Genomic DNA, 23,057 nt, shown 5'->3' with positions numbered 1-23,057 from the left:
TACTGACATCTAGTGTTGTTTTCAGGCATCATGTACTATACTAAACAGGCAATCAAATTCAGGCTCATTAAAGTTATGGATATAACAGGTTACTAGCAAAGCAAGGCTGGATTATTTGGACACAAAGTAAGACTGCTAAAACAGATCATTTTTAAAAAGTAATGTTTATTTGTCATTTATTTGCCCTATTCTTCCTCTTTGTATTGTGTTTATTTTGTGAGGTCGGCAGGACACATCGCAATCTCAGATGGAAGTGATTTGGGTTTGAGGGTGTACTCCATCTTGCCTGGTTCTAAGAGAAAGACAGACACACAAACACATTTGGCATTTTAGTGGTGCGAATATTAAGGACTCCACTAAGCAGCGTTTGGGAAGTTTTCAAAATGGGACCACAACACATTTTTACTCTGGGTCGTGTTCATTAGTCATCAAACGGAAGAAAATGGACTGAAACATGGAGAGACTACGACACGTGTCCAATAAGAAACACTCATTTTTGATTTACGTTGTAAAATGCCATAATGAACGTGACCATGTTATCTTGGTACGACAGGCCTCACCTTTAAAACATTCTGGGGTATTGAGTGTGCCGTCGATGCACTGACTTGCTACTGGAATGCCACACTTCAGCTCCTTGTTCAGACAGTAGAACACAACAGACTCCCCATGAAGGACTCTATTGGGTTTCAGATCCCCAATCCAGATCTTCTTGGCATTGTAGAAGATGCGACCTCTGTTGATGTTAACTTTACAGGGGGCTGCAGTAAAGTGACGTCAAGCAAAGCAACATGACTCTCAGTTTAGAATTGAATAGAATGAAATGAAATAGATCATGGAAATTCTTTAATTTTCTTCTATATCAGTACCCAACCTGACACACCATGTACACAATAGGTTGGGAGCAACACATGGTCAGCCACACAGCAGCGACCCTGGAGAGGTTTTGGGAATGCAGTGCCTTGCTCAAAGGCACAATGGCAGTACGCTCTCATTACGCAATCATTTCAGTCATCAAAGATGAAATAAATGGTTGCTGATACACATCTAATCACATGTAAATCAACAAGCTGGTTCGGGGTACAGACACACACAAGTGACATTCCCACAAGAGTAACAACAGTGCAATCTTTTCTATGACTCAATAGCTCAGGTGTGAACTTTCCCCTATATACAGCAGAGGAGGCTGGTGGGAGGCGCTATAGGAGGATGTGCTCATTGTAATGGCTGGAATGGAATAGACGGAACAGAGTCCAACATGTGGTTTCCATATGTTTGATGTGTTTGATACGGTTCCATTTAAACCATTCCAGCCATGAGCTTGTCTTCCTTTAGCTTCTCCCACCAGCCTCCTCTATGTACAGTTATAGGGTCAGCTTCCTCTCTCCCAATCCTAACCTTAACCATTAGTGAGGGAAATGCAAAACTGACCAAAGATCAGGGTCTAAGGGCAACTTCACCCTACACTGACTCATTGACTCACCTCTACAAACGGGCAAAGCAGACCAGTTGCCTGTATTCTGACACTGTATTTCCTCAGAGCCGTCCAGAACGTAGTGTTCCTGGCACTGGTACTTGACCTTCTCCTTGTAGCCAACCTCCCTCATCACAGCAAAGGTGATGATGCCGTGGTCTATCGTTGGTGGGATGGAGCAACTCACCTCTGCAACAGGTCAGAAAAGTCATGGGCTAGTGAAAGTGTATTAACAATGCAATAACCTGTTTCAAGTAATATTGTCAGGGTTAATCTAAATTACATTTTTTTAAATTAAGGCATAAACAGAGGAAGACAGGATTATGCAAATGTATCAATTATCATCACTTGGAGTGGATGAACAGTTAACAATAACAATATTATAGAATCATTGTCAGGGCCGGCTCCAGGCATAAGCGACATAAGCAGTTCCCATGCCGCTAGGGGCCCCCACATGTTATTTTATTTCTATTTATTTTGGGGAATTAATTCGGAGTCTCAATTTACTGTTGAGATTTAGGATAATAGAATACACAAGGTGCAGGTTAAAAATGTGGTTGTGCATCACTCAATTAGCCATTTCAGCTAACAAAGATTGGTAAATTGGTAAATTAGTCTAGCCATCTATCTGCCGAAAACTGACTCTTCACGCAAGGCACGTGCCCAGGGGCCCTGACCTCCAAGGGGCCCCTATTGATTTTGTTAGTCACTCTCACTCAGATATCATCAACACGGCATAAGTAATGGCAAAATGGGAAGAATTGCTGGGAATTAACTATACAACGTTTTTGGGGGGCAACCAAATCTCAAGTAGGGCCCCCAAAAGGCTAGATCCATGTAATAATGTGACCTAAAAGATCATTGATAATTTATCAGTGGTTCAACCAAAAACTTCTCAACCAATGAGATTTGTTCACCAACCATTTGGCTTATGCTGCCACTGTCTGCACCTACCCTTGCATACCGGTGGCTCAGTCACGTTTCCACTGGCCAAGCACGATCCTCTCTCGTTGCCAATGGGAGCTCTTGGCGGCAAACACTCATACGTCCAACTCTCTCCGTACTGGATTTCATTGCCAGTGAACTTCTTATTGTCATAGACAATTTTACCATGCTTAGGTGCTTGAGGCAGAGCACAACTCACAGCTGCAGGGAAGAAATATTTTAAATAATTTAGACTACATTTTCATATTTAGACAAACAATGGAGAAAAGCAATGTTACATTCTTGAGGTCTGGTATACCTTTGCACATTGGTGGTGGTGCACTGAGGGTACCGTCGTGTAAACACACACTCTCATTGGCTCCTATCATGACGTACCTGAAGAACACACATTCTTATTGGTCTGAGATGCAGAGTCAGCTAAATGTAGTCAGAACTAAACCACACTGAATTTCCCTCACCCATCATCACATGTGTAGTTGAGCACACTCTTGAATGGCACGTCAATCATCCCTGGCTTTTGCATAGGCTTGGGGAGAGGACACATCTTTGCTGTGTCAAAAAATGATTCACGTGGATATGATTTATGCCTTTTATGTTGTTAATAAAATGTATTACCATATCCCTATCCCCTTGCTAAAGTATGGACTGTCCATGGTACTGTATATGTGACTTTAGGGTTCCGGAATTCTCAGAAACATTCCCAAAATTCCCAGGTTTTCCAGAAATCCCAGTTGGAAGATTCCTTGAATCAAGGGACAAATAAGCAATAAATCTGGAAAAACCAACAATTTACCTGAATTTATGCTTCACATTATGTCATGGATGTTTTGTGAATGGGTTGGAACTTACGAGAACACACAAGGTCCAGTTTGGTCCACTCTCCCGAGGCCAAGCAGGTGATCCTGGCAGTCTTGGCTTTCCCAGGTGTGTATCCACGCTCACACACCAGGGTCACCTCTTTTCCAATCTCGTACTCACGCTTTAGACCCAGTGTATCTATACCGTCCGTCACGGGTGGGTGGCCACATACTGAGGATAAATGGGAATATTGATAGACAAACATAACGCTGTGCCGTAAATGATATAAAAACACATTGGAAACACGGCTAAAGCATAGGTTACTGAGTCTTGTGAACCAACACTGTAATATATATTCTGCAGTCAAATCATTTGCGCCATACCTTTCTTGGATGTCACTGACGTATACACGGCAAGCTGGCAGAGCAGCAGCAAAGCCAGGGTTGGGTTCATCTTTTGCGGGGTTGAGAGAGACTGTGTCCGTTCTCCCGGCAGTGGACGGTGAAAAATGTAGATGGTCCGTTCAAAAGCCCTGAAAGTCTGATCCAATCAGATCGCCTGAAATAGGCTTCCATTTGATTGAACCCAAAGTTCAAAGCACATGCATGTTTACTCCGAGTTGAAGGATAACTTTCACTCAGTACACATACACACAGACACGTACGCCCGCACGACAATGACTCCGAATCATCACATGTATCAGCTGTATAAAATACAGGTTTCATCATGGTAATACTAATGCTAATACTGTTTTTCTTAAACTGTCATTCGAATACGATTTGGTTTCTAAAGGGTGCAGTCTTGCCCTACCTGTGTCTTTCAGATAGGACAGGTTAAGCCTGGTTCAGATGGTATTTATTTTGGCCATTGCCCAATGTATACAGTATATTGTTCATCTGCTACTAACTGCTACTAACTGCTATTAGCTTGATATTTAGCATTACATGGCACCTTCGGATCACCAAGACAACTATTTACATCAACACTTTCAGCACAAACACCCGTCTGCCCTTACAACTGCTACAAGGCTAACTATCATAAATATGAGGACAACAGTGGGACACAGATACTTTTTAGGAATTGGGAGAGAAAAGCACTGAGGTCGCAGACAACTGTAGTCTGACATGTACTGGGGGGTGGTTGGACACGGGGGAGGGTAGTCCCTTTTTTCCTTGGTTTACATTTGCTATATCATTTCTTCCATCCTAGCCATAGTTCCTCCTCTGCTTGCATGCACCATCCCCTACATTAAGGTGTTTTGGTACTTCCGGCATGCTCTACGCTTTTCCACGTGCTAATTTGTACTATACCACAGGTCAATGTAGTCTACCGGTCTAACTGTTCATCCAGGCCTCTATCCACCATTCATAGTGACAATACCGGTAGGTGAATCGTTTGCCCAGATCTGCAATAGCTATCATTCCACACATAAAAGCATTCAAAACGGCATCGATTTATAATATGAATCCACAAGAACAAATAGGCATAGCTGAGAGGCTGCGGAGAGGCATCATTGTAGCATCCCTATTGATCTTGTTTAGGGACAGCACAATTATCCTACATAGACTAGCCTACAACACCACAGTGCAATCAATAATTGCTTTATTGTTTTAAAGTGAGTACACGGTTCTACTCTAGGCTGCAGTGGAAATGTCATGAGAATAACGGCTGTGATTTGAATGTTTCATTCCATGTGGATCTGTTGTGGGTCTATTCTCGGCAGTTTATAAAGGTCTAAAAAGGAACAGTAGCAGGCCAGTCTGGTTGTATTTTTACTTCTGATACTGAAAGTCTGCTGCAGATCATCACTCTCCCAAGTCGTCCCGAGATAACGTGGCCACGTATGCTCCCGGCAGGCCCAGTTATTCAGGAAAGTTTCAAACGCTATTCCTTGTCGGACTGAGCGGCTTTTCCTCACGCACCTAGAATCTAACCCTTCAATACAACCGAAATATTTCTCATTTGACTTTGAAATGTATGACCTTTTATATCTGGCATTAACACAACCAGTCACAATGTTGTAATCTGATTAGGCTACTTCAAAAGTCGTACACACGTTCGACCAAAATATAACTCCAGCATCCTCAAAATGGTTTGACATTAACCAGGTATCCAGCCAACCATACATGTTGGATAAAACGTTTTATGGAAACAGCAAATTTATTTGACAAACTTTCCAAATGTTGACAAAAGAAAATACGCTAAACAGGGTGGGATCTTTTTGTGCCAGTAAAATTCCTTATTGGAGAAATGGTGTTGGGAATGCTTTTGTGATATGTTGTGTGGTTCTCCCACTAGGACTCAGGAAAGCATGCCGTTTGTTAGGCAACTTAAACAGGTTATAATGAACTTCACAGGGTGGTGAAAGTGCACGGTGATGAGTTTGGTTGACAGTTGACAAATCAAAATAATCTCGCAGTTTTGTCCACAATAATCTCATCATATAGGTGGGCACTATATCTGCGAGCTATTGGATAGAGCACATGTGCCAATACCAGAATGGGCACATTAGCTATACCTACGCAACATTTTTTGGTGACAAATCCATCAGTAGGCCTAGAGTTGAAAATGTGATGGAAACCTATTTAATTTTTTTTTTTTTTGATACATGGGAATTTAACCGAAAAGTTATTTTTATGTGCGCTACCTATTTATGCACAGACTTTTAGTCAATTTGATGGAAACACAACTCTGATTGGAAAATGTGCATATTTTGTTTAATGCAGATTTTAGAATGATAGCATGAAAATCTGTTGCCAATTGGATGGAAAACTAGCTATAGGCACCCTAAAGGCAATGGCAAGTGTGCCAGTCCAGTGTCACTTTGATGATGCCTGCACATCATGGTTCACCAGCAGCCCCAAACGTAAAAAAAAAAAAAGCTACAGACCAGCCAAAACAAGCTTGTAAGAATTGTACTTGTAATTGTACTCCCTCTTAATACTCATCTCGATGTCGAGCATTTTAGGCAGCTAGACTGGCTATCTGTGGAGAAAAAAAAGAGTACTATTAATTCAACATGGTATAGTCCACAGCATTATCACAGACTCAGCCCCCAGGTACCTATCCAACTATTTTTCATTTGTTAATAATGTCCTCCAGAATAATATCAGAGGAAGAGACTCTAATATTCACTGTTTTAAAAATAAGTGTCTATCTGGTAAGAACACAATGTTATATACCAGCGTTGTTTAGTGGAACAAACTACCACAACAACTCAAAGCCATACCGAACATAACCACTTTTTAAAAGAATGTTCAGAGCTGGCTAATGTGTGAACAGTATAACCTTTTTTATCTGTATCTCTGCAATGTGTCTGTAACTCTGTAATGTGTCTGTGTCTATGTAACGTGTCTGTATCTCTGCAATGTGTCCGTATCTCTGTAACGTGTCTGTATCACTGTAACGTGTCTGTATCTCTGTAACGTGTCTGTATCTCTGTAACGTGTCTGTATCTCTGCAACGTGTCTGTATCTCTGCAACGTGTCTGTATCTCTGTAACGTGTCTGTATCTCTGCAACGTGTCTGTATCTCTGCAACGTGTCTGTATCTCTGCAACGTGTCTGTATCTCTGCAACGTGTCTGTATCTCTGTAACGTGTCTGTATCTCTGCAACGTGTCTGTATCTCTGTAACGTGTCTGTATCTCTGTAACGTGTCTGTATCTCTGTAACGTGTCTGTATCTCTGTAACGTGTCTGTATGTCTGCATTGTGTCTGTATCTCTGTAACGTGTCTGTATCTCTGCAATGTGTCTGTATCTCTGCAACGTGTCTGTATCTCTGTAACGTGTCTGTATGTCTGCATTGTGTCTGTATCTCTGTAACGTGTCTGTATCTCTGTAACGTGTCTGTATCTCTGTAACGTGTCTGTATCTCTGTAACGTGTCTGTATCTCTGTAACGTGTCTGTATCTCTGTAACGTGTCTGTATCTCTGTAACGTGTCTGTATCTCTGTAACGTGTCTGTATCTCTGTAACGTGTCTGTATCTCTGTAACGTGTCTGTATCTCTGTAACGTGTCTGTATCTCTGCATTGTGTCTGTATCTCTGTAACGTGTCTGTATCTCTGCAACGTGTCTGTATCTCTGTATCTCTGTAACGTGTCTGTATCTCTGTAACATGTCTGTATCTCTGCAACGTGTCTGTATCTCTGCAACGTGTCTGTATCACTGTAACGTGTCTGTATCTCTGTAACGTGTCTGTTTCACTGTAACGTGTCTGTATCTCTGTAACGTGTCTGTTTCACTGTAACGTGTCTGTATCACTGTAACGTGTCTGTATCTCTGTAACGTGTCTGTATCTCTGTAACGTGTCTGTATCACTGTAACGTGTCTGTATCACTGTAACGTGTCTGTTTCACTGTAACGTGTCTGTATCACTGTAACGTGTCTGTATCTCTGTAACGTGTCTATATCACTGTAACGTGTCTGTATCTCTGCAACGTGTCTGTATCACTGTAACGTGTCTATATCTCTGCAACGTGTCTGTATCACTGTAACGTGTCTGTATCACTGTAACGTGTCTGTATCTCTGCAACGTGTCTGTATCTCTGCAACGTGTCTGTATCTCTGCAACGTGTCTGTATCTCTGCAACGTGTCTGTATCTCTGCAACGTGTCTGTATCTCTGCAACGTGTCTGTATCTCTGCAACGTGTCTGTATCTCTGCAACGTGTCTGTATCTCTGCAACGTGTCTGTATCTCTGCATTGTGTCTGTATCTCTGTAATGTGTCTGTATCTCTGCAATGTGTCTGTATCTCTGCAATGTGTCTGTATCTCTGTAACGTGTCTGTATCTCTGCAATGTGTCTGTATCTCTGCATTGTGTCTGTATCTCTGTAACGTGTCTGTATCTCTGCAATGTGTTTGTATCTCTGCAATGTGTCTGTATCTCTGCAATGTGTCTGTATCTCTGTAATGTGTCTGTATCTCTGTAACGTGTCTGTATGTCTGCATTGTGTCTGTATCTCTGTAACGTGTCTGTATCTCTGTAACGTGTCTGTATCTCTGTAACGTGTCTGTATCTCTGTAACGTGTCTGTATCTCTGTAACGTGTCTGTATCTCTGCATTGTGTCTGTATCTCTGTAATGTGTCTGTATCTCTGCAATGTGTCTGTATCTCTGCAATGTGTCTGTATCTCTGTAACGTGTCTGTATCTCTGCAATGTGTCTGTATCTCTGCAATGTGTCTGTATCTCTGCATTGTGTCTGTATCTCTGTAACGTGTCTGTATCTCTGCAATGTGTCTGTATCTCTGCAATGTGTCTGTATCTCTGTAATGTGTCTGTATCTCTGTAACGTGTCTGTATGTCTGCATTGTGTCTGTATCTCTGTAACGTGTCTGTATCTCTGTAACGTGTCTGTATCTCTGTAACGTGTCTGTATCTCTGTAACGTGTCTGTATCTCTGTAACGTGTCTGTATCTCTGCATTGTGTCTGTATCTCTGCAACGTGTCTGTATCTCTGCAACGTGTCTGTATCTCTGCAACGTGTCTGTATCTCTGCAACGTGTCTGTATCTCTGCAACGTGTCTGTATCTCTGCAACGTGTCTGTATCTCTGCAACGTGTCTGTATCTCTGCAACGTGTCTGTATCACTGTAATGTGTCTGTATCTCTGCAACGTGTCTGTATCTCTGCAACGTGTCTGTATCTCTGTAACGTGTCTGTTTCACTGTAACGTGTCTGTATCTCTGTAACGTGTCTGTATCTCTGTAACGTGTCTGTATCTCTGTAACGTGTCTGTATCACTGTAACGTGTCTGTATCACTGTAACGTGTCTGTTTCACTGTAACGTGTCTGTATCACTGTAACGTGTCTGTTTCACTGTAACGTGTCTGTATCACTGTAACGTGTCTGTATCACTGTAACGTGTCTGTTTCACTGTAACGTGTCTATATCACTGTAACGTGTCTGTATCACTGTAACGTGTCTGTTTCACTGTAACGTGTCTGTATCACTGTAACGTGTCTGTATCTCTGCAACGTGTCTGTATCTCTGCAACGTGTCTGTATCTCTGCAACGTGTCTGTATCTCTGCAACGTGTCTGTATCTCTGTAACGTGTCTGTATCTCTGTAACGTGTCTGTTTCTCTGTAACGTGTCTGTATCTCTGTAACGTGTCTGTATCTCTGTAACGTGTCTGTTTCACTGTAACGTGTCTGTATCTCTGCAACGTGTCTGTATCTCTGCAACGTGTCTGTATCTCTGTAACGTGTCTGTTTCACTGTAACGTGTCTGTATCTCTGCAACGTGTCTGTATCACTGTAATGTGTCTGTATCTCTGTAACGTGTCTGTTTCACTGTAACGTGTCTGTATCTCTGTAACGTGTCTGTATCTCTGTAACGTGTCTGTATCTCTGTAACGTGTCTGTTTCACTGTAACGTGTCTGTTTCACTGTAACGTGTCTGTATCTCTGCAACGTGTCTGTATCTCTGTAACGTGTCTGTATCTCTGTAACGTGTCTGTTTCACTGTAACGTGTCTGTATCTCTGTAACGTGTCTGTATCTCTGTAACGTGTCTGTATCTCTGTAACGTGTCTGTTTCACTGTAACGTGTCTGTAGCACTGTAACGTGTCTGTATCTCTGCAACGTGTCTGTATCACTGTAACGTGTCTGTATCTCTGTAACGTGTCTGTATCTCTGCAACGTGTCTGTATCACTGTAACGTGTCTGTATCACTGTAACGTGTCTGTATCTCTGTAACGTGTCTGTATCACTGTAACGTGTCTGTATCTCTGTAACATGTCTGTATCACTGTAACATGTCTGTATCACTGTAACGTGTCTGTATCTCTGTAACGTGTCTGTATCTCTGTAACGTGTCTGTATCTCTGTAACGTGTCTGTTTCACTGTAACGTGTCTGTTTCACTGTAACGTGTCTGTTTCACTGTAACGTGTCTGTATCTCTGTAACGTGTCTGTATCAATGTAACGTGTCTGTATCACTGTAACGTGTCTGTATCTCTGTAACGTGTCTGTATCACTGTAACGTGTCTGTATCTCTGTAACGTGTCTGTATCTCTGTAACGTGTCTGTATCACTGTAACGTGTCTGTTTCACTGTAACGTGTCTGTTTCACTGTAACGTGTCTGTATCACTGTAACGTGTCTGTTTCACTGTAACGTGTCTATATCACTGTAACGTGTCTGTATCACTGTAACGTGTCTGTTTCACTGTAACGTGTCTGTTTCACTGTAACGTGTCTGTATCTCTGCAACGTGTCTGTATCTCTGCAACGTGTCTATATCACTGTAACGTGTCTGTATCACTGTAACGTGTCTGTTTCACTGTAACGTGTCTGTTTCACTGTAACGTGTCTGTATCTCTGCAACGTGTCTGTATCTCTGCAACGTGTCTGTATCTCTGCAACATGTCTGTATCTCTGTAACGTGTCTGTATCTCTGTAACGTGTCTGTATCTCTGTAACGTGTCTGTTTCACTGTAACGTGTCTGTATCTCTGTAACGTGTCTGTTTCACTGTAACGTGTCTGTATCTCTGCAACGTGTCTGTATCTCTGTAACGTGTCTGTATCTCTGTAACGTGTCTGTTTCACTGTAACGTGTCTGTTTCACTGTAACGTGTCTATATCTCTGTAACGTGTCTGTGTCTCTGTAACGTGTCTGTTTCATTGTAACGTGTCTGTATCTCTGTAACGTGTCTGTATCACTGTAACGTGTCTGTATCACTGTAACGTGTCTGTATCTCTGTAACGTGTCTGTTTCACTGTAACGTGTCTGTATCTCTGTAACGTGTCTGTTTCACTGTAACGTGTCTGTATCTCTGCAACGTGTCTGTATCTCTGTAACGTGTCTGTATCTCTGTAACGTGTCTGTTCCACTGTAACGTGTCTGTATCTCTGTAACGTGTCTGTATCTCTGTAACGTGTCTGTTTCACTGTAACGTGTCTGTTTCACTGTAACGTGTCTGTTTCACTGTAACGTGTCTGTATCTCTGCAACGTGTCTGTATCTCTGTAACGTGTCTGTATCTCTGTAACGTGTCTGTTTCACTGTAACGTGTCTGTATCTCTGTAACGTGTCTGTATCTCTGTAACGTGTCTGTATCTCTGTAACGTGTCTGTATCTCTGTAACGTGTCTGTATCTCTGTAACGTGTCTGTAGAACTGTAACGTGTCTGTAGCACTGTAACGTGTCTGTATCTCTGCAACGTGTCTGTATCTCTGCAACGTGTCTGTATCTCTGTAACGTGTCTGTATCTCTGTAACGTGTCTGTTTCACTGTAACGTGTCTATATCTCTGTAACGTGTCTGTATCTCTGTAACGTGTCTGTTTCACTGTAACGTGTCTGTATCTCTGTAACGTGTCTGTATCACTGTAACGTGTCTGTATCTCTGTAACGTGTCTGTATCTCTGTAACGTGTCTGTATCTCTGTAACGTGTCTGTATCACTGTAACCTGTCTGTATCTCTGTAACGTGTCTGTATCACTGTAACGTGTCTGTATCTCTGCAACATGTCTGTATCACTGTAACATGTCTGTATCACTGTAACGTGTCTGTATCTCTGTAACGTGTCTGTATCTCTGTAACGTGTCTGTATCTCTGTAACGTGTCTGTTTCACTGTAACGTGTCTGTATCTCTGTAACGTGTCTGTATCTCTGTAACGTGTCTGTATCTCTGTAACGTGTCTGTATCTCTGTAACGTGTCTGTATCTCTGTAACGTGTCTGTATCACTGTAACGTGTCTGTATCACTGTAACGTGTCTGTATGTCTGTAACGTGTCTGTATCTCTGCAACGTGTCTGTATCTCTGTAACGTGTCTGTATCTCTGTAACGTGTCTGTTTCACTGTAACGTGTCTGTTTCACTGTAACGTGTCTGTTTCACTGTAACGTGTCTGTATCACTGTAACGTGTCTGTATCACTGTAACGTGTCTGTATCTCTGTAACGTGTCTGTATCTCTGTAACATGTCTGTATCTCTGTAACGTGTCTGTTTCACTGTAACGTGTCTGTATCTCTGTAACGTGTCTGTATCTCTGTAACGTGTCTGTATCTCTGTAACGTGTCTGTATCTCTGTAACGTGTCTGTATCTCTGTAACGTGTCTGTATCTCTGTAACGTGTCTGTATCTCTGTAACGTGTCTGTATCTCTGTAACGTGTCTGTATCTCTGTAACGTGTCTGTATCTCTGTAACGTGTCTGTATCTCTGTAACGTGTCTGTATCTCTGTAACGTGTCTGTATCACTGTAACGTGTCTGTATCTCTGCAACATGTCTGTATCACTGTAACGTGTCTGTATCTCTGTAACGTGTCTGTATCTCTGCATTGTGTCTGTATCTCTGCAACGTGTCTGTATCTCTGCAACGTGTCTGTATTTCTGCAACGTGTCTGTATCTCTGCAACGTGTCTGTATCTCTGTAACGTGTCTGTATCTCTGCAATGTGTCTGTATCTCTGCAACGTGTCTGTATCTCTGCAACGTGTCTGTATCTCTGCAACGTGTCTGTATCTCTGCAATGTGTCTGTATCACTGTAACGTGTCTGTATCACTGTAACGTGTCTGTATCTCTGTAACGTGTCTGTATCTCTGTAACGTGTCTGTATCTCTGCATTGTGTCTGTATCTCTGTAACGTGTCTATATCACTGTAACGTGTCTGTATCTCTGCAACGTGTCTGTATCACTGTAACGTGTCTGTATCACTGTAACGTGTCTGTATCTCTGTAACGTGTCTGTATCTCTGTAACGTGTCTGTATCTCTGCAACGTGTCTGTTTCACTGTAACGTGTCTGTATCTCTGTAACGTGTCTGTATCTCTGTAACGTGTCTGTATCTCTGTAATGTGTCTGTATCTCTGTAACGTGTCTGTATCACTGTAACGTGTCTGTATCTCTGCAACGTGTCTGTATCTCTGTAACGTGTCTGTATCACTGCATTGTGTCTGTATCACTGTAACGTGTCTGTATCTCTGTAACGTGTCTGTATCTCTGTAATGTGTCTGTATCTCTGTAACGTGTCTGTATCGTGTCTATATCACTGTAACGTGTCTGTATCTCTGCAACGTGTCTGTATCACTGTAACGTGTCTGTATCACTGTAACGTGTCTGTATCTCTGTAACATGTCTGTATCTCTGTAACGTGTCTGTATCTCTGCAACGTGTCTGTAGCACTGTAACGTGTCTGTATCACTGTAACGTGTCTGTTTCACTGTAACGTGTCTGTATCACTGTAACGTGTCTGTATCACTGTAACGTGTCTGTATCACTGTAACATGTCTGTATCACTGTAACGTGTCTGTATCTCTGTAACGTGTCTGTATCTCTGTAACGTGTCTGTATCTCTGTAACGTGTCTGTTTCACTGTAACGTGTCTGTTTCACTGTAACGTGTCTGTTTCACTGTAACGTGTCTGTATCACTGTAACGTGTCTGTATCACTGTAACGTGTCTGTTTCACTGTAACGTGTCTGTATCACTGTAACGTGTCTGTATCACTGTAACGTGTCTGTTTCACTGTAACGTGTCTGTTTCACTGTAACGTGTCTATATCACTGTAACGTGTCTGTATCTCTGTAACGTGTCTGTTTCACTGTAACGTGTCTGTTTCACTGTAATGTGTCTGTATCTCTGCATTGTGTCTGTATCTCTGTAACGTGTCTGTATCTCTGTAACGTGTCTGTATCTCTGTAACGTGTCTGTATCACTGTAACGTGTCTGTATCACTGTAACGTGTCTGTTTCACTGTAACGTGTCTGTATCACTGTAACGTGTCTGTATCACTGTAACATGTCTGTATCACTGTAACATGTCTGTATCACTGTAACGTGTCTGTATCTCTGTAACGTGTCTGTATCTCTGTAACGTGTCTGTATCTCTGTAACGTGTCTGTTTCACTGTAACGTGTCTGTTTCACTGTAACGTGTCTGTTTCACTGTAACGTGTCTGTATCACTGTAACGTGTCTGTTTCACTGTAACGTGTCTGTTTCACTGTAATGTGTCTGTATCTATGTACAGTATGTATCTATTGTATGAATGTATGTAAAAAAATATGGACCACAATGGAAATACGTTAACTGACAGATCAATCAGTCAATCAATCCAAACTGTGCAGTGGACATTTGGTTAATGGAAAGAGATATATGTTACAAAACACTAACAAAAAGTTTAATGGCATTCGGAGAATGTCAAGACAAGTCTTCGATACCTGGTAAGCCTACAAGGTGAGAATGTCAAGACAAGTCTTCGATACCTGGTAAGCCTACAAGGTGAGAATGTCAAGACAAGTCTTCGATACCTGGTAAGCCTACAAGGTGAGAATGTCAAGACAAGTCTTCGATACCTGGTAAGCCTACAAGGTGAGAATGTCAAGACAAGTCTTCGATACCTGGTAAGCCTACAAGGTGAGAATGTCAAGACAAGTCTTCGATACCTGGTAAGCCTACAAGGTGAGAATGTCAAGACAAGTCTTGGATACCTGGTAAGCCTACAAGGTGAGAATGTCAAGACAAGTCTTGGATACCTGGTAAGCCTACAAGGTGAGAATGTCAAGACAAGTCTTGGATACCTGGTAAGCCTACAAGGTGAGAATGTCAAGACAAGTCTTGGATACCTGGTAAGCCTACAAGGTGAGAATGTCAAGACAAGTCTTGGATACCTGGTAAGCCTACAAGGTGAGAATGTCAAGACAAGTCTTGGATACCTGGTAAGCCTACAAGGTGAGAATGTCAAGACAAGTCTTGGATACCTGGTAAGCCTACAAGGTGAGAATGTCAAGACAAGTCTTGGATACCTGGTAAGCCTACAAGGTGAGAATGTCAAGACAAGTCTTGGATACCTGGTAAGCCTACAAGGTGAGAATGTCAAGACAAGTCTTGGATACCTGGTAAGCCTACAAGGTGAGAATGTCAAGACAAGTCTTGGATACCTGGTAAGCCTACAAGGTGAGAATGTCAAGACAAGTCTTGGATACCTGGTAAGCCTACAAGGTGAGAATGTCAAGACAAGTCTTGGATACCTGGTAAGCCTACAAGGTGAGAATGTCAAGACAAGTCTTGGATACCTGGTAAGCCTACAAAGGTGAGAATGTCAAGACAAGTCTTGGATACCTGGTAAGCCTACAAGGTGAGAATGTCAAGACAAGTCTTGGATACCTGGTAAGCCTACAAGGTGAGAATGTCAAGACAAGTCTTGGATACCTGGTAAGCCTACAAGGTGAGAATGTCAAGACAAGTCTTGGATACCTGGTAAGCCTACAAGGTGAGAATGTCAAGACAAGTCTTGGATACCTGGTAAGCCTACAAGGTGAGAATGTCAAGACAAGTCTTGGATACCTGGTAAGCCTACAAGGTGAGAATGTCAAGACAAGTCTTGGATACCTGGTAAGCCTACAAGGTGAGAATGTCAAGACAAGTCTTGGATACCTGGTAAGCCTACAAGGTGAGAATGTCAAGACAAGTCTTGGATACCTGGTAAGCCTACAAGGTGAGAATGTCAAGACAAGTCTTGGATACCTGGTAAGCCTACAAGGTGAGAATGTCAAGACAAGTCTTGGATACCTGGTAAGCCTACAAGGTGAGAATGTCAAGACAAGTCTTGGATACCTGGTAAGCATACAAGGTGAGAATGTCAAGACAAGTCTTGGATACCTGGTAAGCCTACAAGGTGAGAATGTCAAGACAAGTCTTGGATACCTGGTAAGCCTACAAGGTGAGAATGTCAAGACAAGTCTTCGATACCTGGTAAGCCTACAAGGTGAGATTGTCAAGACAAGTCTTGGATACCTGGTAAGCCTACAAGGTGAGAATGTCAAGACAAGTCTTGGATACCTGGTAAGCCTACAAGGTGAGAATGTCAAGACAAGTCTTCGATACCTGGTAAGCCTACAAGGTGAGAATGTCAAAACAAGTCTTCGATACCTGGTAAGCCTACAAGGTGAGAATGTCAAGACAAGTCTTGGATACCTGGTAAGCCTACAAGGTGAGAATGTCAAGACAAGTCTTGGATACCTGGTAAGCCTACAAGGTGAGAATGTCAAGACAAGTCTTGGATACCTGGTAAGCCTACAAGGTGAGAATGTCAAGACAAGTCTTGGATACCTGGTAAGCCTACAAGGTGAGAATGTCAAGACAAGTCTTGGATACCTGGTAAGCCTACAAGGTGAGAATGTCAAGACAAGTCTTGGATACCTGGTAAGCCTACAAGGTGAGAATGTCAAGACAAGTCTTGGATACCTGGTAAGCCTACAAGGTGAGAATGTCAAGACAAGTCTTGGATACCTGGTAAGCCTACAAGGTGAGAATGTCAAGACAAGTCTTGGATACCTGGTAAGCCTACAAGGTGAGAATGTCAAGACAAGTCTTGGATACCTGGTAAGCCTACAAGGTGAGAATGTCAAGACAAGTCTTGGATACCTGGTAAGCCTACAAGGTGAGAATGTCAAGACAAGTCTTGGATACCTGGTAAGCATACAAGGTGAGAATGTCAAGACAAGTCTTGGATACCTGGTAAGCCTACAAGGTGAGAATGTCAAGACAAGTCTTGGATACCTGGTAAGCCTACAAGGTGAGAATGTCAAGACAAGTCTTCGATACCTGGTAAGCCTACAAGGTGAGAATGTCAAGACAAGTCTTCGATACCTGGTAAGCCTACAAGGTGAGAATGTCAAGACAAGTCTTCGATACCTGGTAAGCCTACAAGGTGAGAATGTCAAGACAAGTCTTCGATACCTGGTAAGCCTACAAGGTGAGAATGTCAAGACAAGTCTTCGATACCTGGTAAGCCTACAAGGTGAGAATGTCAAGACAAGTCTTCGATACCTGGTAAGCCTACAAGGTGAGAATGTCAAGACAAGTCTTCGATACCTGGTAAGCCTACAAGGTAAGAATGTCAAGACAAGTCTTCGATACCTGGTAAGCCTACAAGGTGGGGGAGGAATGTATTTGGTGTTTTTCGGGATCGACATGGTCTATTTATTTTGGTGTTGAAAACTCAAACCATGATATTGAAGTGCCTGAAGTCGGTAGACTTTGTTTAGTGGTTGTGTTGCACTGACACAGAAATCTGTTGGTGGAACATCCATTGCATATATTTTGTATAATTGTAAATATGGCATCAAAATGTTGAAAATCTGATTTCCCAGTAGCTGGTCATGGTCTTCAGCTTGCTCTGACCACAGAGTAGGCCTAATGAAATAGGAAAGGAAAGTGGGCTCGTCTGTGGTGGTCGGCAAACCCCCAACCTACTGGCAGTAGGACTGCATGGCATTGACTCTGCCACAAAAGCATGCTGAAGTGGTAAAGTCGATATCCACGTATATAAGCCCTACAAAGGAAAAATGCAGTTACTTCGAATTTGTTCCGAAATCTTTGATCTTTTGTAATGGCCAGGTATTATCTGATTAATGAGGTATCAGGTAAGACCCAAGTGCAGACTGTGTTGAAGTAACAATGTTTATAGCAACAACAGGTCAAGGCAGGCAGGGGTCAATAATCCAGAGTAGTGGCAAAGGTACAGGATGGCAGACAGGCAGAGTGATCAGGTAGGCAGAGGCAGAGTGATCAGGTAGGCAGAGGCAGAGTGATCAGGTAGGCAGAGTCAAAGTGATCAGGTAGGCAGAGTCAGAGTGGTCAGGTAGGCAGAGTCAGAGTGGTCAGGTAGGCAGAGGCAGAGTGGTCAGGTAGGCAGAGTCAGAGTGATCAGGTAGGCAGAGGCAGAGTGATCAGGTAGGCAGAGTCAGAGTGGTCAGGTAGGCAGAGGCAGAGTGGTCAGGTAGGCAGAGTCAGAGTGGTCAGGTAGGCAGAGGCAGAGTGATCAGGTAGGCAGAGGCAGAGTGATCAGGTAGGCAGAGTCAGAGTGGTCAGGTAGGCAGAGGCAGAGTGATCAGGTAGGCAGAGGCAGAGTGGTCAGGTAGGCAGAGGCAGAGTGGGCAGGTAGGCAGAGTCAGAGTGGTCAGGTAGGGAGAGGCAGAGTGATCAGGTAGGCAGAGGCAGAGTGGTCAGGTAGGCAGAGGCAGAGTGGGCAGGTAGGCAGAGGCAGAGTGATCAGGTAGGCAGAGGCAGAGTGATCAGGTTGGCAGAGGGATCAGGTAGACAGAGGCAGTGATCAGGTAGGCAGAGGCAGAGTGATCAGGTAGGCAGAGGCAGAGTGATCAGGTAGGCAGAGGCAGAGTGATCAGGTAGGCAGAGGTAGAGTGATCAGGTAGGCAGAGGCAGAGTGATCAGGTAGGCAGAGGCAGAGTGATCAGGTAGGCAGAGGCAGAGTGGGCAGGTAGGCAGAGGCAGAGTGGGCAGGTAGGCAGAGGCAGAGTGGGCAGGTAGGCAGAGGCAGAGTGGGCAGGTAGGCAGAGGCAGAGTGGTCAGGTAGGCAGAGTCAGGAGAGGCAAAGGTCAAAACGAGATACTTGTGCAAACCAAGAGCTGCGAAACCACTGGTTGACGATAACAAACAAGACAAACAGACAGAAAGAAACCACAGGTATAAATACCCAGGGGAAAAGTGGGGAAGATGGGTGACACCTGGAAGGGGGTGGAGACAAGCACAAGGACAGGTAAAACAAATCAGGGCGCGTCAATGTGGTATTTAGTTTCCTGACAGAAGAACAAGCCAGTTGATCAGAATATATCAGAAAAAGACTGAAGTGAGATTTTGCAGTAAAAAAAGCATAGATACGGTGTTGCCTTTGTAGGGCAGTACTGTTATTGTTATTTGTGATTGTAAACATTAGGGGAGGGTCATGTGAAAATATGACCCTCTCCCCACAGTAAATGTCGAACTGTCCCTAATAAGCCATACATAACACATTGGATAAAAATTTGATGCCTATGATCAGTGCTTGACTTAGGTGCCGGTACTCATTTTGGCCGCTGGTTCTGTTTGAATTTAGGTGCAGGAACTCCGTAATACATACATTTTAGCCAAGTCAAGCACTGACTATGATATGACTGATATGTAGTTTCTCTTCAAGTAAATTGTTTTAACCCAAACATTTGCCAGTATCTTTTACACCACTGGGTGACGCTCCAATCTTCCAAATTCCAACAGACAGTTGCCCTCCCACCAAGCGATTCATTGTAGTGACGTCAGCTCAAGTGAAAGAAGGAAGGAAGCAAAGCGCTCAGTGTGGAGCTGTCAGTAAAAGTAGTTGTAGCGACAGCAAGGGAAAGCCCATAGATAGAACAGTGTGTCCAGTTACAGTCTGACCGCCTCTCCTGCTCAGTGGCAAAAGACAGTACGCGTGGAAATACATTGGATTGAATAGGCATATACTTTGGATAGAGAGGAATAACGTTGCTTTTTGACTATGGCTGATGTCACGCAATTCAACGAGGGGACCGGGGACTTCGCGAAAGGGTTTGCTCGTAAAGGAGCTTTGAGGCAGAAGAACGTCCATGAAGTGAAGGACCACAAATTCACTGCAAGGTTCTTCAAGCAGCCGACTTTTTGTAGCCACTGCACCGACTTTATCTGGTAAGCGCTTTTCCTCTCCAGATGGCCTCTGCCTGTTGAACATTTTGGAGAACTCCGCTGTCTTCTCAACCAGCTATTATTCTCTTGTCACTTTCCCTTCATAGCTAACTGTGCTGCACCGTTACTTCTAATTTCCTTACTGGAATGTTTGGTCTTCCACGGCAAAGCTGGACATCTTAAAACCAACATTTGACTATAATGTGCCGCGAAATGCAAGCCCAAAGAAAATGAATCCCTTCTGCCTACAGTGGGCTAGATACACTATACATTGTAACTGACAGCGCGCCTACTTTAATGTTTGTTACACATTGTAAAAGTTGTATTTATCCTAGTCCTCGTGTTTTTGATAAATATTGAAATAATAACTTCCTGCCAACGAAATGTAGGCTCTAAACCCGAAACAAGTAACAAGTGGTAACTATTCGGGATGTTGGGTGGTTGAAGACGCACCCATGTTGTCCAACCTTCCTCTTCAAGGGGTTGTGTTTCCTTGACCATGTATTGATCGCTACAGAGAGAGATGTCATCTTGAGTGAGTGGACATAATTTTACAGTTACGACCTATGGCCTCTAAAATACTCCTAAGTAATGTGTAATGATTCTTGGGAAACATCTTAACAGTTTAGGCTACTTGTTTTTCTCTTCTGACTGCAGCCTATCCTACAGTACCTTTACTCGAGGTTTGCTTTGCAAAATATAGCCACCTGAAAAAATAACAATATTAAAGGGCAGTCGACACCCCTCAGGCTTCTCATCCCCCATGTCCCCTCTTGCAGGATATGAAAGGTGCTCCCCCTTTCCTATTCATCATTCAGCCCTTAATTGAGACAGACTTACAAGTCTTGGAGACTACTGCTGTCTCTGCTTGATATGGTAAACGTGTTTGTTTTGTCAGTTGAATGCTATTTGTTATTTCATTCCTCACTTTCCTCTGTTTTCGCAGGGGATTTGGAAAGCAAGGATTCCAGTGCCAAGGTAAAAATGAAATTGATTGACGTCCATTCACTCAGCTCCATTCCTCCATGCAGTGTATACTCATTTGTGTGGTTTTTATGTACTGCATTAATTCAAGAGGACCAGCCCATTTGACTTGCATTGACTAAAGAATGTTGCAATTCGTATTGGAGTTACTCACCTTTCAAAGAGTTTGAGAGATACAGGTAGGCAATGTTCCCGTTCCCTCTGAGCTGCAAGGAACAGGCAGCTCCCATCAGAGTGCAGCACAGTCTTTTTTTTTTCTTAAAGGGGCAGTGTTGTAATTTGAGATGGTCTTGAATAAGCTAAGTAGCCAATAGGCAGGGCGTATCATAATTTGTCTGATTCCCTGTAATAATGGTATGGGAATAATAATGCATTTTGTTTTGTAAAGTGGTTTCTTGCATCAGAAAACAACACACTTTCAGTCACCTCCTTGTCTGACGGATAAGTGGATAAACATTTTTCTTCAGAAGTACGCCTTAATTGAACACCAGAAAATTGACTGCTACTGTAGGCTTAATGGTAGAACAGCTATTTCCATATTATAATGTGATGGGATGCATGTTCTTCATTGTTTTTGATGGTAGGCCACTCTAGTGGGCCTACATTATGATCACATAGCCACAGTGTTAAAACAGTACATTAAAGCAGGTACAGCCTTAGTGTTCACAGTAAACATGTGGCTGAAGTTACACAGAATTTTCTCAACTTTCAAATGTGCACCTGCATTGACTATAGAATGTTGCAATATTTCTTTGAGTTACTTCCCTTTCAAAGAGTTTGAGATATACCAGTAGGCCTACATTTGTCTGTGCTGTTTGAGTATGATGTCTTCCTTACAACACACACACTGGAATATGAAGTCGTAAATAACAGAAAATAATGGTTAAAGTATCTGTGACAGCACTCAGAAGGTCTAATCACTCAAATAAATGGCATGGATTGATGTTGACTGTTTTCTGTTTCCTTCCCAATCTCATTACCATTTCAGGTCGTTTGAAGCAGTTATTTTTCTTTTTTTTAAAGAAGAAAAAAATAGTTATTTATACATTTTTAAAAAGCCAATGACTCGCAACGTAGAGACTTTGAACTGTCATTACTCTCCGGGCATTTTTGTTTGAGTCTCAGGAGTTTCTTCAAATGCACTTTGAGATTTAAATAATCTTAATTGGATTTATGCAGCTAATGCTAAGGGATATCTTGATGTTTAGTGGTTGTCTGTGTGAAGAATTGATGGTCTATGATCAAATAAAATATGGTTATTTATGATATCAAAGTGAGAACATTTACAATGCACTCCTCAGCTCTTGGAAAGACAGATCTAGATGTTTTGGGGACTACTTGCTAAACATTAAATGGAGAAATGAATGCGCATGCATTATTCTCAGCTGACTAACTGGACTGACATGAAATCAAATCACACATGGCAATCTCATGGATGCCAGAGTTCAAATAGGCCTTGTAAAGGAAATAGAAATATGAGATTTTCTCTACAAACCAAAGCCCCATGGGCCCCTGTCAAAAGTAGTGCACTACATAGGGAATAGGGTGCCCTTTGGGACTTAGAATAGTGTACTGTAGCCTGGCAGTAGAATCTGCTTGTGCTTCAACCAGGCTAGGTCAGAGGGGTTAATGGCATTCGCCTGTAGTTTGCCAAGTCTCCTTAGTCAGACTGGGTCTGTCTCTCTTCCATGTGCCATCAATACTCTCAAACTTCTTGTTTACCGATTCCCATCAGGGCATTACTCAAACTTGAAGAATGTAGGCTGTGCTCGTGCTGAGAAAAGACAAACTTTTGTCTCAAGAAAATGTTTTATCGAGGTACCAGGATTTATAAAAGGTTTCTAAGCTGTATATAGGCTATATATACTGTACATACACTGAGTGTACAGAACATTAGGAACACCTTACTAATATTGAGGATAACCCCCCCTTTGCACTCAGAACAGCCTCAATTCATCGTGGCATGTACCCTTCAAGGTGTAAAGTATTGCAAGGAGATGCTGGCCCATGTTGACTCCAATGCTTCCCACAGTTGTGTCAAGTTGGCTGGATGTCCTTTGGGTGGTGGACCATTCTTGATACACATGGGAAATTGTTGAGTGTGAGAACCCCAGCATCATTGCAGTTCTTGACACACGCAAACCCGTGCGCCGTGCACCTACTACCATACTCTGTTCAAAGGCACTTAAATATTTTGTCTTGCTCATTCACCCTCTGAATGGCGCACATACACAATCCCATGTCTAAATTGTCTCAATGCTTTAAAATCCTCTTTACCTGTCTCCTACCCTTAATCTACACTGATTGAAGTAGATTTTGTTGGAATCATACTTTTTCCTATTCTTTGAAAGCATCGCCTGCATGGCTGCACTTCCAATGAACTGGCGTAATACCTGAGGAAAAACCTACTCGTCCTTTCTCTAGAAGATTAAGAATGTGAGC

General features: G+C 42.7%; 2 protein-coding genes and 1 long non-coding RNA gene across 6 annotated transcripts in view; 2 read left to right on the top strand and 1 right to left on the bottom strand.

The window, feature by feature from the left end:
* Positions 1-145: 145 nt before the first annotated feature.
* LOC118372303 (beta-2-glycoprotein 1-like) lies at positions 146-3,766 on the bottom strand. The gene is made up of 8 exons (XM_035758138.2): positions 3,598-3,766; positions 3,266-3,445; positions 2,875-2,965; positions 2,715-2,791; positions 2,426-2,617; positions 1,481-1,660; positions 561-758; positions 146-292 (listed from the first exon to the last, which is right to left on the bottom strand). Exons 1-8 carry the CDS (start codon positions 3,665-3,667, stop codon positions 210-212), a joined length of 1,071 nt encoding a protein of 356 aa, XP_035614031.1. The 5' UTR covers positions 3,668-3,766; the 3' UTR covers positions 146-209.
* Positions 3,767-14,359: 10,593 nt separating this feature from the next.
* Positions 14,360-17,019, top strand: LOC127932286 (uncharacterized). 3 transcript variants are annotated; one of them, XR_008144704.1, is made up of 4 exons: positions 14,360-14,615; positions 15,877-15,921; positions 16,012-16,056; positions 16,732-17,019. It is a non-coding gene; the product is annotated as an uncharacterized LOC127932286 (long non-coding RNA). The 3 variants fall into 3 exon arrangements; XR_008144703.1 differs by lacking the exon at positions 15,877-15,921; XR_008144705.1 differs by lacking the exon at positions 16,012-16,056.
* A 2,230-nt stretch (positions 17,020-19,249) lies between these two features.
* Positions 19,250-23,057, top strand: part of LOC118371476 (protein kinase C alpha type) — a 234,586-nt gene continuing 230,778 nt past the window's right edge. The window contains exons 1-2 of one of the 2 annotated variants that reach the window (XM_052527508.1): positions 19,250-19,634; positions 20,578-20,609. In XM_052527508.1, the coding sequence (XP_052383468.1) occupies positions 19,468-19,634; positions 20,578-20,609 (199 nt within the window). In that variant the 5' untranslated portion in view covers positions 19,250-19,467. The remainder of the gene's footprint in view (positions 19,635-20,577; positions 20,610-23,057) is intronic. The other variant, XM_052527509.1, reaches the window with a different exon arrangement.

This window comes from Oncorhynchus keta, chromosome 10, assembly GCF_023373465.1.
Source record: "Oncorhynchus keta strain PuntledgeMale-10-30-2019 chromosome 10, Oket_V2, whole genome shotgun sequence".
NCBI classification, from domain to species: Eukaryota; Metazoa; Chordata; class Actinopteri; order Salmoniformes; family Salmonidae; genus Oncorhynchus; species Oncorhynchus keta.
This window is presented reverse-complemented; position numbering and strand designations above follow the sequence as displayed.